Source organism: Microtus pennsylvanicus, chromosome 1 (genome assembly GCF_037038515.1).
Source record: "Microtus pennsylvanicus isolate mMicPen1 chromosome 1, mMicPen1.hap1, whole genome shotgun sequence".
In the NCBI taxonomy this organism is placed as follows: domain Eukaryota; kingdom Metazoa; phylum Chordata; class Mammalia; order Rodentia; family Cricetidae; genus Microtus; species Microtus pennsylvanicus.
In genome coordinates this window covers 218,474,123-218,490,654 of record NC_134579.1, presented here as the reverse complement: position 1 = coordinate 218,490,654, position 16,532 = coordinate 218,474,123, and the positions used below count along the sequence as shown (strand labels likewise).

The 16,532-nt window shown below is 48.1% G+C and overlaps 1 protein-coding gene across 2 annotated transcripts in view; it reads right to left on the bottom strand.

The window, feature by feature from the left end:
• Smoc2 (SPARC related modular calcium binding 2) overlaps positions 1-16,190 on the bottom strand; it is a 132,609-nt gene extending 116,419 nt beyond the window's left edge. For both annotated transcript variants that reach the window (XM_075951434.1, XM_075951440.1), the window contains exon 1: positions 15,922-16,190. In XM_075951434.1, the coding sequence (XP_075807549.1) occupies positions 15,922-16,005 (84 nt within the window). In that variant the 5' untranslated portion in view covers positions 16,006-16,190. The remainder of the gene's footprint in view (positions 1-15,921) is intronic.
• Between the last annotated feature and the right edge of the window lie 342 nt (positions 16,191-16,532).

Below are 16,532 nucleotides of genomic sequence, written 5' to 3'. Positions count from 1 at the left end.
ACATCAGGTCATTTGTTGAGCCAGCAAAGGGGTACAGCAGGTGGTAGAATAGACTAAATGCGTTCCATCCCTGAGTCCCCACCACTGTGCAGTCTCAAACGTCCCCCTTATCAAATGAAGGTACTGAGCAGACAGGATGCTAAACCTTCCAGAGCCAGTGAGGCGAACCGGAAGAGATCCATTCTCTATTCTCTCCGTCCAGGTCTCCTGCCCGACATCTCTCCTCAGGAACAAGCAGTTAGGCAGTATAACATATTCCTTGTGAAACATAGAGGAAAGCCTGGCAGAGACCTTCCAAAATCGCTAGTGTTGGGAAGGCTGTGACAAGTTGGAGCTATTATTTTGCAAAATGTCTGTTACGCTATTGCGTCACTTCTAAGACTTCTTTTGATTGCCTGAAAGGATACCCCACAATTCTGAAAAACTGCCTGGAGGTTAGAGTTCAGGGATGAACTTTGCGTCCAGGGTTCGGTGGTCAGTTAAGTGAGTGGTCGCCATAGCCCTGTCTGTAAGTTTGCACAAACAAAATCTTCCTGAGGAACCGCTGCTATACACTAGTCAAAACACATTTCATATTTTATGATAAATCAAAAAGTCTTTTAGGGGTCTCCAAAGAGTTCGAGATTCCAGGGACAGACACTGTTCAGTAGAGACTGTTGAAGCCAAATGCCTGCTATTGGAACGGAATACCCGTGATTCAGAGTCAGGGGAGCCAAAGAGGCTATGCTGACCACAGTGGCCTGGGCCGATCCCAGCTCGGCCTCCGTCCCAGCTCTTGATGCAGGTCTGCCTGCATCTCCCACAGCAGAGTCCAGCATTGCCTAGCACTAGCTCCCCCAGCCTTCCCAGGCATGACCAATCTGAACTCCTCTTCTCATGTCCTGAGAATCCCCTCCAGATGGTGCAGACGGATCCTTTCCAGGTTGTTCTGGGACCCAACACTTCCTGCCTATGACCCAGATCCCTCCACACCAGTCCAGCGAGCCCGTGACCCTGACAGGAACACAGCAATGGAGCGCTAGCATGAGGTCTAGGCCCTGGCCCAAGCTCCTGACTCACAACTTGCATTGCCTGTAACTTTCCCACATCATACATCAGGGCTGGGCACTCACTCGTCCCATGAGCCTGCTGTGTCATTTATCCAGTCATATCTCAACTTTCTTGTCTGTAAGATGGGCATGACGAGGGTACCCATTGGTAGGGTGCAGTTCAGAGTATCCATGGATGGGGTATCGTTAGAAGCATCTACTCCTGGGAGAGCAGTAAGATGTGCCTGGCACTGAGGGTACAGTTAAGAGAGCCCACTGCTACTGGGTACAGTAAGTTACATTTACTGTTGAGTATAAAGTTTAGCATCCACTGCCTGAGGGTGCTGTGTTGTTTTGAATGAGATGTCATTCCTAATCTTGGGCATTTGAATAATTGATTCCCAGTTGGTGTTGCTGTATGGAGGGAGAGGAGGCTGAGGAAGTGGGGGCTTGCTCAAAGAAGCATGTCACTGGGAGTGGACTCTGGGGTTTCAAAAGCTACATGCCATCCCCAATTCACTTTCTCTGCTTCCCATTTGTGGTTTAGGATGTGAGCCCTCAGCTGCTCCAGTCACAAGGTCTGTCTGCGGCTATGCATCGTCACTATGGTTGTGACCTGTTCTTCCATGCATGGCTTTGGTCATAGTGTTTTATCACAGCGACAGAAAAGTAACTAAAGCAGGCAGGGGGTGCTTCTGTGAAGAACATGAACATATTGACACTGGGAGCAATGTGAACATCTTTTCACTAGAAACGCAACTGAAGATGGTAAGCCGAGTTTAGTGGGTTGTTGGGGTAGTTCTGATGGTAGTTCTGAAAGTTATATGATGTGGACTGTGGGGACCCGGCTCACACGATTTCAGAGAGAACTGGTCTAGAGACCATTTTTGTGATATTGTGACATACAATGTGTCTGCTTTTTGGCCTTGTCCCAAGAACTTGCCTGAGCCTAAATTTAAAAGTAATGGATTAATTTCCTTGGGAGAGGAAATTTCCAGGCAGCCTACTATTGACTCGGTCCTATGGTTATTAGTAATCACGTTCGCGTAGGTCTACAATGCAAAAGAGCAAGCAAGACAAAGAGAAATACAAAATGTACAGTTTGAAGAGAAAAACAACACCAGGGAATTTAATGTTACAGCCAAGGCTTATGATAAAAGAGACTGGAAGGTTAGGAGAAGCCTGGTTGCATTGGAACAAAGGAAAGAGGTACCCTGCTAAGCTTTCTGTCTGTGAAAGGAAAGACCTAAGGATTTTCTGCTCTTCCAAACAAACAACAAAAGCTGCTCAAAATGTAATTCAAGAGGGTCAGGGTCCATCCCAAACTAGTAGGCAAAGTTGGCAACATGAATATCATCCACCTGGTGCTGGCTTTCAAGTCAGGAAGGATACACAAGTCACAAATGATAAATCTGCAGTCTTGGATTCCTCCCCTGCAGCCTCAGAGAGCCACTGAGATCCTGCAGTTTATGTCGGGGAAAACCCTGCACAGCGGCCATTGTGTGAAGTTATAGAAGTGAAGCATGGGTTTGCATTGGAAACCCAAAAATGCTGCAGATGCCAGAGTCATGGGACATTTTCTAGGAAAAGGTGCACACAGGAGTGGGATCAGCCTGCGTAAGAGATATCTCCTGTAAGCAGTGAAGCTGGAGGGCCAGAGCCATCTAAGCCAATTTATACCAGAAATTAAACTGGAGAATTGGGTGTTCATCTGCCTGGGTTTTGGTCAGTATTTCCTCACTATGTCCCTATGCCTTCCTTTTGGAATGGTAATGTATAGTCTATGCCGTTAGACTTGGAATTATGTAATTTTCTGGGGAGTTGCAATTAAGAGATTGTCTTGAGTTTCAGAAGGAATCTGGGACTTGAAACTTTTAAACAGTGTTGAGACTGAAAGCCTATGGAGATTTGTGGATTGGACTAAATACATTTTGCACTGTGATATGGCCATGAGCCTCTAGGGCCAGTGCTAGAATGTGGTGACTTGAATTAGAATATCCCCCATAGCCTCAGACACTTGAATACTTAGTCTTCATTTGATGATGCTGTTTGGGGAAGCTTAGGGAGTGTGGCCTTGTTGGAGAAAGTGCGTCAGTTGGGGTGGGCTTTGAGGTTTCAAAAGCCATGTGCTATTTCCAATTCACTCTCTCTGCTTTCTGCTTATGGTTTAAGGCGTGGGCTCTTGGTTTGCTTTTCTACTGTCATGCCTGCCTGCCTCCATACTTCCCTGCCATGATGGTGATGGACTTTTGTCCCTTTAGAACTGTTAGTACAAATAAATCCTTCCTTTACAGGGAGCCTCTGTCATGGTGCTTTATCAGAGCAATAGAAAAATAGTTACTGAAGGTAGAATTAGATGCAGGTGCTACTAGGGGTGCAGCTAAGGGTGCTCATTGCTAGGGATAATGGTGAGATTTAGAAGATACATATATATGCATGTATATACATATAGCACACACTGCAGAAATGTTAGCCATTGCTGCCCAAACTACACCACTGTTAATTAGTGCCAAGTATTTAATTCCACAAAGTTTTGCTTTCATAGTACACTTTTTACAAAGATGAGCAAGCTTTTAGTCACTAAAAATGAGAATAAATATACTAACAGGCACAACCAATGACCAGTTTACCCACAGAACAGAGGCTTCAGCCAGGACAAGCCAAGAGGCTTTCCTAGAGAAAGAGAAGTTGTACAAAGTACAAGGCATATGCTCAGAGCAACAGGGAACATCAAGGCACTGAACACTGGGAAGAGGGAGTATGGGTAGCCAAGCCCACCAGCCTGGTCAACCTCGGCTCTGAGAGCCTTGCTATCACTGGGACTCTAGTTCTAACATGTAGCAATGAGACACAGGATGTAGACAGGCCAGACTGAAGTCACAAGTGTGGTCACTGACATCCCTCTTCCCATGTATATCACAGAGGACTAAAGTTCAAGAGCAGGTCCACCACAACAACACACAAAATGCTGGCTCAGGAAACAATAAACCTGGAGTCCATGTTACCTCAAGTTCCTGAACCACCCATACGGATCCATGAGGACTTAGGGAACTGGCGCCTGGTGGAGACCTTTAATGCCCTGAGTCTTCCACTGCCTGATCTGTAACACATCAGATCTTCCCAAGCTCTCCTCAAGTTAGGTATTTTGGAAAATGTCCAAAAGGTCCCTATTTCACTATATGGGAACACAACACACCAGATACTCACAGTGCCCATTTTATTATAAGGAGAGCAGACTGGGGTGGGATGCCACCCTCCCCAGGGAAAGACGGTAAAATGACAATCAAAGAGGACATGGAGGGAAGGAACAAAGCCAGCCCATTGCTATCAGCTAAGAAGACAAGGAAAAGAGATAGAACCATTAGGAAGTGCCATAGTTTGAAAGAAAAGGAAGTGGCACCAATGGGAGGTGTGACCTTGTTGGAGGAAGCATGGAAGTGGGCATGGAGGTCTCATATATGACCAAGGTACTGCGCAGTGAGACAGTCCACTTCCTGCTGCCTTCTGATCAAGATGTCGCCAGAACCATGTCTGACCGCGTGCCACCATGCTCCCCACCATGATGATAACGAACCGGGCTGCTTGTAAACGAGATGCCCAAATTAAATGTTTCCCTTTATAAGAGTTGTCAAGGTCGTGGTGTCTCCTCACAGCAATAGAAACCTAACTAAGACAGGTGTATGTCCCGGCTTCCCCTGGGCGACAGCTGCTGAGCTTCTGAACAGAGGCCACACTGTGAAGGAGAGCCGGCCTGGCACAACCGTGAGAAGCCATGTGGAACTCCTGTCACCCACTTGCTTGCAGACCTCAGGCTGCTGGTTCCGTCTCACACGTATGATTAGAACACACTATTCCTCACATTTCCGTGACAGCTCCAGGCCGTTTTATAATCACAACACTGTCCTTTAGGAACCACAAAAGTGAGCTGACTTGAGGGAGCCACACAGAAGTGTTCTTTGTGGGCTGTGCCTGTGAGCTGGCCCCTGAGGCCTCTAGTGTGTGTGCAGAGAGGAGCTAGGTTCTGAGGCCACCAGTGTGTGTGTGTGTGTGTGTGTGTGTGTGTGTGTGTGTGCAGAGGGGAGCTAGGTCCCAAGGCCACCAGGGTGTATGCAGAGGGGAGCTAGGTCCTGAGGCCACCAGGGTGTGTGCACAGGGGAGCTGGGTCCTGAGGCCACCAGGGTGTGTGCACAGGGGAGCTGGGTCCTGAGGCCACCAGGGTGTGTGCAGAGGGGAGCTAGGTCCCGAGGCCACCAGGGTGTGTGCAGAGGGGAGCTAGGTCCTGAGGCCACCAGTGTGGACTAACACACTACCAAGGGAAGACCAGCATCAACTGAGACCAGCTCAGTGCTCCATATCATAGCTGTTTTGTTCCTGACATCCTTCAGCATGTCAACTGGCCTCCTCCAGCGATGCCACAAGACGGATCTGCAGGGGGTCTGGCAGCCTACAGAGTGTTTCTAGGAGCAAGGAACATCCAAGACAGCTTCTGCCGCTGCTAGCACACTGTACATCATTCCTGACAAAGAACAACCTGCTTGAGGTGTGAAGCTCAGCTCCATTTGCTCTCACAATTCAAGTCAAGCTGCTGCCATGTCCTGAGAGCTCTAGATCCCTCAGCTAAAAAATAACCAGATTGTGAGAAGCTTTTTGTTGTTTATTTGGTGGTTTTTTTTTTTGCTTTTTATAAGTTTAAAAGTTACTATTTTGGGTTTTGCAATACATGGAAACTCAGAAAGTATTTACAGAGGGAAAGGGTTTTTTTTTTAGGTGATTCAAAAATAAAAGGAGAAGAATAGTTAGGTTGTGGCCCTGAGTCCCTGTTAGTCACATGTCCTGTCACAGCGAACACCGGAGAAAAGAACTGTCCCAAGGAAAGGTTTGTTTCAGCTCATGGTTCCGGAGGCATCATTCTGTGGTCCCCTGGGTAGTGGTGAGGCAGAACATAGCAGCCAACAAGCAAAGCAAGCAATCAAAAGGGTCCAGGGACACGATATACCCTTGAAAAGCATGTTCCATGTCCCAAGTAGCCTTCTTCCTCCAGCCAGCCCTAATACTCTCCTAATAACCCATTCAGGTGAACTAACCCACTCACCAGGTTAGGGACCTTAGAATCCAGACACCTCTCAAAAGCTGGTCAGCTGTGACCTTAACCTGGAACCTTCAGGACTTTTTCAGATCCAAAGCAGAACAGACAGGCTCTCTTGGCTTTTTCATGCACCTTTCTCTTATTCTCTGCCTAAGAGACTTGCAACCCCTGCCTCTCTCTCTCCATCCCACCCTGGAGCTTGTGATAACCTCAGTGGTACTTACTAGACTCATCAGCTCCTGGAGTCAGGCAGAGCCCAGCTGTAGATCTGGTCCCAAGGTGGGGGTGGGGCATAACGGGACTCAGAGTGTGCACACTGGGGAAAGCCTAGGGGAGAAAGAGACAGAGACAGGGACACAGAGCCAAGGATGGATGGAAGGAGGGAGAAAAGAGGAAATAAGGGTGGGAAGGATGGACTCCCTTCTCCCAGAGTGGCTCTGAGAGTCAAAGCAGCCAGACAGCGTGCAGGTATGTTTAACTCATTTCAAAGAAAATAGAAACGCCGGAAAGGTGGCATAAATTTGAGTGGGGGCTTTAGTGATATTTAATTTCCTTCCTGTCTTTGGATGAAAGAAATGTAAACGGTTTTTGAGCCAGATGCCCAGTAAAGTCTCTGCAAGCACGTGCTTGAGAGTATCTCCTCAGAGCCTCTGTGTAGAGTACAGCTGACGAGAAGAATGGCCCCAAAAAGCATGTGGAAGCATGCATGTGGGCGTGTGCACACACTTACACACACGTAGTAAGTACATGTGCTTCAATGTAGCTCACCTTCCCAAAGGACTTCATAAAGCACATCTGAACTTGCTGAACTGAAAAGGAACGAAGTTTGGCAATACTGGGCACGGAATGGTGACAGCTACGCTTTCTATTGTAGGTTAAAATCATTAAAATGTCATGCTTTGGAGCTTCATTGTGAAGAATGCAGATAAAATATTAATTTAGCAAAGAAAATAACTCCAGTTGCTTTAAAACTAGCAGAGTAATTAAGCCTGCAACAGAAGAAACGACATAGTAACCCCAGTCCTTAAAATAGGCCCAGCTCCTGTTCCCTCCCCCAGCGTGACTTGTTTTAAAGCGAACCTTCTATCCCCATCTGATATTTGGGGAGTAACACTGACTTTAACATGAATTCCCAGACTTCTCCATAAAGTTATTAGAAGCATCGAATACAATGTCCCTGCTTTTTAATTCCCTCAGCTGGGATTTTGTGCCGTGAGTTAAATGTCTAAGACTGGAAGGTTGGAGCGGCAGCTAAGTTGCAGAGCCTTGGGATAGTTGGAAGCTGGACCCCGCTGGGGTGGGAATCCCAACCCAGCCTTCAGCCCCTCTGAAAGACAAAGCTTGCACTCTTGGGCTCCCTCCTGTGGTGAATTCAGAAAACATTAGCAACACTTTCCAAAGGGTGGAGGGGGCGGTCGGTTCTGCCCAGCAATTGCACCTGGATGTCTCTGGGAGAGACGCCAAGCACACAGAGAGAGAACTCTCAGCTCCACCTGGATTATGTCTATGAATAGAAAGATCTGTCTTTGGCAACTCTGCCCAAAAGATAAACCTTTTAGGAGCGAAGCGCTGATTGGCGTAGCACCTATCGGTGTATCCGCTTAAGAAAGAACTTGAGCGTGTATGTTCAGGTCACAGCTATTGCTCACTTTCCTTACCCTTAGGGGATTTCAACACTCTAAGCATACATGAAGCCAGGACGTATATTTATAGTCACCTAGTAGGGAGATGTTGATGGAAAGTGAGATGCTATCTGGCACTGCTCAGAAAGCTGAGAGAACGGTAGAGTGGAAAAAACAGTGTTATTAGCTCAGGCATCTCAACCCCGTGTACGAGAGACCCCAAAGACTGTGAGTTATGTGTCCAGGGAGGAAACTGTCCGTGTGACGAGGGCTGGAATCACAGTTCACAGCTGTGAACATCCTCAGCCAACCATGCAGACTCAACTACAGTGTGAGCCCCCTACCTAGCAGCTCAGTGCAACTTAGGGATCCAATTTAGCATTTTATCAATGGCCATTGTTAATGGTTAAATCATGGGAGGACTGGAAACCATGGTGCTCCTGGGGCTTTTCCCAGGCAGAGTGAGATCTGAGCCTCAGCTGGGGGCAAGCGCCTGTTAAGCCCACCCCAGGGGCTAAGGAAGCCCCTCTACATGAAGAAACAGGAGCACACCACATTTGCATCATCTGAAGGATATTTCCAACCCAAAGTTAGGCATCCAAGGGAAAATACCAACGAACAGCAATGATAAAGTCCCAGCAAAGTTGACCAACAACAACACAGCTAAGGGTGACTGGCTACAGTCTCAGAACATCACTAGGAATATTAGCCAGACCCCAACATCTGCCATAGATCAAGGCTGTGTTTATGATCATGAATTCTGACACTTGTCTGTATGGATGTCACGTTTTAGATGTCCAGTAACTCCTCTGTGGGAAACAATGAGGGGAACCAGTGAGGGTCACTGTCCCACACGAAGCGCTGAGAACTTCAGTATCAGCTTCTCAGGTAACCCACACAAACCCAGCAAGCACTGACAACAGACACTAGGCCCAAGAACACAGGGTTAGAGACAAGGAAGGTGACCCCTGGCGAGCCCTGCCATCTCCTTTCAACGGCTAGAATGAACAAACCGTTCTCAGAGAAAAGGAAACGACGTGGATTGTTGTTGATGGATGAGCAGGCAAAGGTTTGAAATGAAAGAGTCCATTCCCCACTGGACTCAAAGTCTCAGAAACACTCCTGCAGACGACTCCAGACAGGTTGTCCTGGAAGGGCGCCTTGCCATGCAGCTAACCCCAAGACAGAAAGCAGCAGAGTTCGGGGTTTCACCCTCTGTTTCAGCGTTTGAGTGTTTTCAGTAACGGCCTGTTTCGTCCACTCCAGAGGCAGCAGGGCTGGCCAAGACTGTCCCGGAAAAAGACCGGGATCATCTGTATATCTGCTTCAATAGTAGGATGGATCCGCTTTTCCTCTCCCCCCCCCCCCCTTCCTTCACACCCCTTTTAAGAGATGAGTTTCTCTCGAAGGGAAAGTGATGGCGTGTACTCTAGAACTCACTTTTCCTCCAGAGGCAGGACGGACAGGGCAGGGCCACTGTTCCAACCCAAACAAGAGGAATACTCTTTGCCTATTCGTTTCCCTATAAAGAATGCAATGGGTACCTGAAAATAGACCTCATTCTTGGTTGGACTCTTCTTTGACACAGAACTATGATGGAATAGCACAACATGAATTTCATACTCTCCCAAAGCTCAGGAAACCACACAGACAGCTCCAGGGAGCAGCTTCACACACAGGAAGTGTCATTGCCTGGAACCCCAGGCCATAAACAGATGAAAAACTCAAAAATACTTCTCTTCTTCCCTCTCCCTCATTGTGCCAACACCAGAAAGTAAAATAACACAGTTCTCTTCCCAAAAGCCAACTCTGTGTGTGTGTGTGTGTGTGTGTGTGTGTGTGTGTGTGTGTGTGTGTGTGTGCTCACACACAGATACACATCTATGTGTGTATGTTTGTTTATGCAGGTGCTCATGTGGGGAACAATATGCATGTTTGTTTGTACAGAAGTCAAAGGGCAACCTTCCATGTCATTCATTGGGCGCCATTCATTCATCTTTGTGTGCCTGAGGCCCGTCTCACATTGGCCTGCAGCTCACCAAGGGGGCCAAGCTGACAGGCGACAAGCCGCATGCATCGGACCCACCCGTCTCTGCTCTCCAGAATGGCATGCATCGGACTGTCTCAGCCTCTCCAGCACTGAGATTCTAAGTGCATGCTGCCAAGCACAGCTTTCTAAAAACATGGATTCTTATGCTTGTAAGGCAGACACTTTACTGAATGACCTATGCCTCCAGCACTTAAAAGCCAAGTTTTAAAATACTTAGGAAAATTTTGACTATACAGGCCCAAATTCTCTGCTGAATGAATTAACCAATAATCAAAACTAAGCTGCCCAGTAAATCATTTTCTGTTAATTTTTTCTAGAATTATTTTCTAAAATAAGAGCACAGATATGATTTCCTTCATTATTGTAAAATCTCTGTTTATGTTTTGTTTGTTTGTTTGGCAAGACAGGGTTTCTCTGTGTAGCCCTGGCTGTCCTGGAACTCATTCTGTAGACCACACTGGCCTTGAACTCAGAGATCTGCCTGCCCCTGCCTCCTGAGTGCTGAGATTTAAGGGGTGCATCACCCACTGCCCAAATCGTGAAATCTCTATTTCGTATCAAAATAGTTATCAGTAGAAATGACTATATCTTCTTAAGTCTTTTTATGTTTACCTGATCTCTAAGGAAAGATGTTGTAGTAAGAACCTAGCTGTGAGATATGTCTACGCCGAGGTCTCTCCATATTCCAGATGGATACGTCGTTCTTACTATTGTCATAACATGTGGTGCAGAAAGCAAAGGGTTCGTGTGTGGACAAAACCCACGTGGAGGGAAAGGAGTCTACATGGAACTCCCAGAGACCAAGACAGGCTCCAGAAAGCAGAGGCTGCTTTCCCATACTGCATGTGACCAAAGAGAAAAGAAAGGGCTGGCATGAAATCTTAAACATTGGGGCTGGGGTTTTACTTGTGCAGTATGCCTGTAACAATGGATAAAACCAGAGCACAATAAAGTAATGAAATTGAAAAATACTCAGATTTGTCAACTGAACTCCTCAGGCGTTCACGGCCTTGCTGCCCTGAAGCTTAAAGGTACCTAGGAGTGACAATCACCTAGCTACTACCCAAAAACACGCTTCCATTACTGCTCAGAGTGCTGCCAACTCTGCTGGTTTTCTGAGCTCCTGGTGAAAGCATAAACTCCAGCAGGTGTACGCACACCTGCATGGCCAGAGAGGCATGGCCACCATAGTCCTCCTGGGTGCACCAGGAGGGCTTCAAGTCCAGCACCCTGGAGTATGTGACAACTCCATTGCTGCTTCGAGACCCAGCTTTCATCATCATCAACCAATAACTGGTTCTTTTGCACAGATGCTGAGATCTCAGTCTGGGGATGCATGCTTTTTTTTCTGGCCCTTTGTGGTAGCAGACCATCTGACAAGGGCAAGAAATGTCCTGGACCATCAGGCAATCTAAGAAGCAACTCAACCCTAGCATACACCCATCTGGGGCTCCAAGTGGGTTCCTTGTTACTATTGTCTTTGTTACCGGATCTAAAAGATAAAACATCAAATCTGGAGGGGAAATTTACATGCACCAGTTGTATTTGGTTTTGGTTGTTGCCAACAAGCTTATGGTCTTATTTCTTTAAAAGTGACTGTAGTCCCTAACTGAAGACAGGCACGGAATGAGCCTAGTAGAGAAGCACTCACTAGAATCTCCAGACATCCGGCTGACCTCACCTCCGCTGGCCCACGGAGTCCTCGTGGCTATTAGAGGTCACTTCTAAGAATGACTACAGGACTCTCCCCTGTCCCTGATAGGTTCTGGGGATAAAAGGATCTTGGTGTCCCACCCTGTCGAAAAAGCCCCAGAACCACAGACCCCAGTGCAGGAACACAGGGCAGAGAGTGTGAAGGACAGAAACTGACTGAGAATTCCCTCTGGGGCTTCAGGGAGGGCCAGGAGGAAAAGAAACAGAATTGCTATAGGTTGATGAGAAGGGAGACAAAAGGCATCAAATGTAACTATTACAGGAGTAGAATGAAGAGAGAGAGAGAGAAAGAGTGTGTGTGTGTGTGTGTGTGAGAGAGAGAGAGAGAGAGAGAGAGAGAGAGAGAGAGAGAGAGATTGCATATGTATACGCTGTAGCAGTTTTACTTTAAGCTGCCCTGTGAATATGAATATACTTGTGTTTCATCAAAGTGAAGCTGTCCTGTGACCTTCTTGGTGTCGAACATCTGGCTAATTTGGTCAAATATTTTAGTATATAATTTCCATTTGTAATTCCTCCTTGATTCTAAGATATAAATGTGAGTTGACATCTTATTCCATGCTGTTTATTTGTGTTGAATTACAACCTTTGCTTTTTGGTTTTCAGCCTGAAACTATAAACCACACAAGAATGTACCCATGGTTCTCACTTGGAGTAATTTGGTTTCAGATCATGTGAAATTAGAATTCAATGAAACAGTAACTCATATTCTGAAAGTGTCGTGTGGGCTACAATTTAATGTTTGATATACGGGTGGATATTCAGTGTCTAAAGACACACGATTAGGGACAGAACCCTGCCCCCTACCTAACCACACACAGAGCTGTCCATTCCATCTTTTGTAAATGAATTCATCCACAACAAGAAATTATCTCTTAGTTTTCTTCTCTACCTTCAAAGTACTAATGGAATCTAGTTATAAGTTTGTGCTTGTATGTATGGAATCATGTGTCTTTTAATATAATTTTTAACCTATAAATATCTCCGTCCACCTCCAACTCCACAAACCACAGTCTTTATGGCCTCCCTATCGTATAGTCTTGGCTGGTCACACAGGTACAAGATTTCTTAACCCCTGAGTCATGGTAGCCCACATGCATCCAGGCTACCATGTATCCTACCATGTATCCTATCAAGCTTGAAGTTATTCACGACCTGAATTTCAAATCAAAACTAAATATTTGGGTTTAGACGTCATGTACATGAGTTCCTGGTAGGAAACATTGTCTCTAGGTCCTCCTTCAAAACCTTCCAGTCTGTCTCCTGTCTTCCTTGCAGAGCATCGGACACAGTCAAAGTGTGTGGCCAGGTGAGGAAAGAAAGGTGATGACTTTGCTTATGACCCAGACTGAGGGATAAAGTGTCACAGCATGGTCCCCACACACCACTCCTCCATCACTCCAGTGCGGAAAGGGACAGGACCATCACAAGTAGATCCTCCCACACACGCCACTCCTCCATCACTCCAGTGCGGAAAGGAACAGGACCATCACAAGTAGATCCTGGGTTGATCAACAACCATACTCTCCTGAATCCACACATGCAATGCTGTCTTCCCACTCTCCTTCCCTCCAAAGATCCAAGCTGAAGAACACAGAGCGCACAGCAGAACACCTGCTGCTTACTGGAAAGAACACCGATGTCTGTGCACAACCAGGCCATGCAGAGTGGAAAAATCCACAGGCTGGCCCTGTACATATATACTTCCTCTCCAAGAGGTAAATCGGTTTACCTGCTTCTAGGGGAAATACACAGGACAAAAGGAGGCAGAGAACGAAGACTTCCCATCTGCCTGGACAGCCCACAGAATTCGTCTCAACTAAGCCAGGCAAGAGGTCTACTCCAATAGCATCAATATCCAGACACTCCTTAATGGCACCACCGTGTGTGAACTGGTGACTATGGTTTCTGAAAATCTCTTCCATGAACCAACAGCACAATGTGGAATGGAGAATGCGCATGTCCCAGGTGTACCAACTGTTAGCTCTAACTCTCAGGACACGCTAGGTAGGCTTCATCCCCACTCTACAGGTAAGACCACAGAAGTTCAGTCCCTTGCATAAGATCAGACACGCAGCAAGAAAAGACCTGGTTCTCTAACATCCCCATGAACTGTGAGTCCCACCACACCCTTGTAGACTGAAAGTGCCACATGCTGTCATGGTCTGTGAGTCCCGTGCACTCCTGTGGGCTGGGAGTTCCAGGTACATTGTGAACTGAGTCCCAAGTAATCCTACAGACTAACACAATGCTTCTACCATTTACTAGAGGTAGAATTTAATCCTTGTGCAGAGGAGGTCATTCTTTAGGTTAAGCTTCAGAGAACCAAAGACTTCTCCAGCAAACAGAAGGTAGCTTGAAAAGAGATTGGCACCACAGGAAAATCCAGAAGAGCTAACACTTCCCAGCGGCTGACCACTCAAAGCTCAACTTTCTATTGCAACCACAGTCTTAATTGTCTAGATTGGGGAGGGGGGGGTGAGGGGAGAAGAATTATGGCAATAGTTTATAGCTTTAAATATTTTTCCTGGATGCAAAAGAAACAGCATTTCACATGTTTAATGTGATTTTAAGACAGAGTTCTTGGAGAGCACAGTAATGGAGCATTTATTGCAATGGTGTCAGACCCACTTCAGCTCCAGTAAAGGGACCCCAAAAGCTGGTGGCACCCATGGAGCCCAGGCAACCCTTGCTACAGTATAAGGAGACAAATGGTGAGGGGCTGAAAGCAGGAAATTTCCAGAAGGGGCAAGACAACAGGACAAGAAGAGAAGAAAATGTGCTTGATTTCAAACTATCCTCATTACCAATCTAACGCATGCACGCACGTGTGTGTGTGTGTGTGTGTGTGTGAGAGAGAGAGAGAGAGAGAGAGAGAGAGAGAGAGAGAGAGAGAGAGAGAGAGAAAGAGAGAGAGAGAGCGTGCACAGAGGAAGAAATGTCTATATGGTTCTTCTAGAAAATGTTTAGTAACTGCAGGCAGCTGCTGCTTGGAGCTCACAAAGATGGTGCTAAGATCTCCCTTTCGAGAAGTGGTCTGTTTTCCCAGGGACTTTAATTCACTTGGAGTGTGTGCATGCGCCCTGTATATACATGCACATCTATCCACACATCACACATCCATACATGAATGTATACATGCAGTCCTTCGGGCTTCTTTCAGGGTAGGGCAAGATTGAGTGGGTGAAAACTCCCTCCTGCTTCTAGCTATGGCTCTAATCTATCAGTCACTCATGAGACACAAGGCAGGGCCCTAGGACTGCTCCAGAAGAATTTTAGGTATGAACAATGAACTCACTCAATCTTCCCTCTTCAAGCTGCTGAAAAACAGAGAGAGAGAAAGAAAAAGCAACAGGCTGGCCAGCTTGCTTTTGCAAAGAGCTCATAGGCAAGCCCTGGTTTTCCATAGGCTAAGCACACTCCCTAGGGCACTGGCCACTGCAGCACTCCTCTCCACAGGGGCCTCCTCACCACCTTAGTGTTTTCTCAAGCACTTGTTCAAAAACACATTTAAGTGGAATGCTTTCGTTTCGGCAGATTGCATTAATTATGGACTCTCTAGCGCGCGCGGGCCACACAGGGGCTGCCCGCTGGGATCTGCAGACTCCGGCCTGGCAAAGTGGCCGTGGTGCACAGTGGCCGCGGTTGTGTTGGTCTGAGGTGGACGGGCTCAGCCCCCACCCACAGCTCGGCATCTGGCACCTCACCTCTCGCCTTGGCGTAACCAGTACTGCTACTAAGAGAGACAAACTTAGAGTGGTCAACCACAGTGCCACACGCGCTCGGGAGCGCGCCCTGGCGCGCACAGCATCCTGCCACTGAGAAGAGGACCCAATAGACCAGGGACGGTCCTCTGTGCCTCCTGTGGCGCAGACCATTCCTCCTCTATGAGTTCTTCAACAAAAGAAAGATGGTCTTTAATTTAATGTCGTATCTGCTCCTTCTCGGCTCAATTAAGTGTCTCAGCGACGTTCAGCCACAAGTGGAGCCCATGGGCTGAGGCCTCTTTCCTCAGCAAAAAGGGAACAGTGGGTCCTCGTGGCGCCCAAGCTGAAAACGGCCCGCTTTCCTAACCCCAAGATGGGTCAGCGTTGGCAAGGTGGGTACCCAAATACTGTGAGTTCGTCCTGAGACGGTTGCAGTACTTTGGTGGTCCAGATACTTGTCCCTGTACTAGTCCATTCCCACCAAAGGGGGGGGGCCTCCGGACATCCCCGCGTGCCAACTCCCTTCTATCCTGTACTGATAGGACTCGCAGCCCTTCACATGCGAGTAGCTATAGACCCTGAACACCCATGCCATGGGGCTCTGCCAAACCCACCTGTTGGAGTTCACCCAGCCACCTGCTCCTAGAGCCTTGTTCTACAGGAGAGTATGGGTTCCGAGAGAGTGGGGAAGGCAGGGGTGCAGTTCCGGACTTACCGTGAGCGCCGAGAACTTCTGCGCGGGCACAGGCGGCAGCAGCGCAGCTAGCAGAGGCAGCCAGTACAGCTGCGGCGGCAGCATGGTGACGCTAGAGAGGACCAAGCGAGGCAGGCGCTCCACGCGCTGCGCCCTGGCACACGGCGGGGATCTGGTGTAGAGCGCGAGGGCGGGAGGGCGAGCTAGAGCTGCTCCGCGGTCCTGCGGCCGCTGGTGGAGACCGCACGGCCCCTCCAGAAGCGCTCAGACCGGCGCTCCTCGAACTCTGCGGCTGCTCCTGGTGCTGTCAAATAGCTCTAGCTTCCCGGATCCACCCCTCCCGCCCTCTCCGCCCTCCCGCCCGCAGATCTCCTCCCTCGGCCCCACCTCCCTCGGCCACCGCGCCCGCGCAGGGGCCGCCCGGCGCTCAGGGCTGCGAAGGAGAAGGCAAGGGCTACTAGGGCCCCGGCAAACGCGTGTTGGTGCTGCTTGAACACCTCCTTCAAGCGAACGCAAGGGCACACCTTATAGGCGTGCACACTCACACAGGCTCCAAAGATGCACTGCCCTCTGCCCTCCTGCCTTTAGGTGCCTTCTATCCTCGCCTTGGCGGATCCCCACTGCGCCTGGAC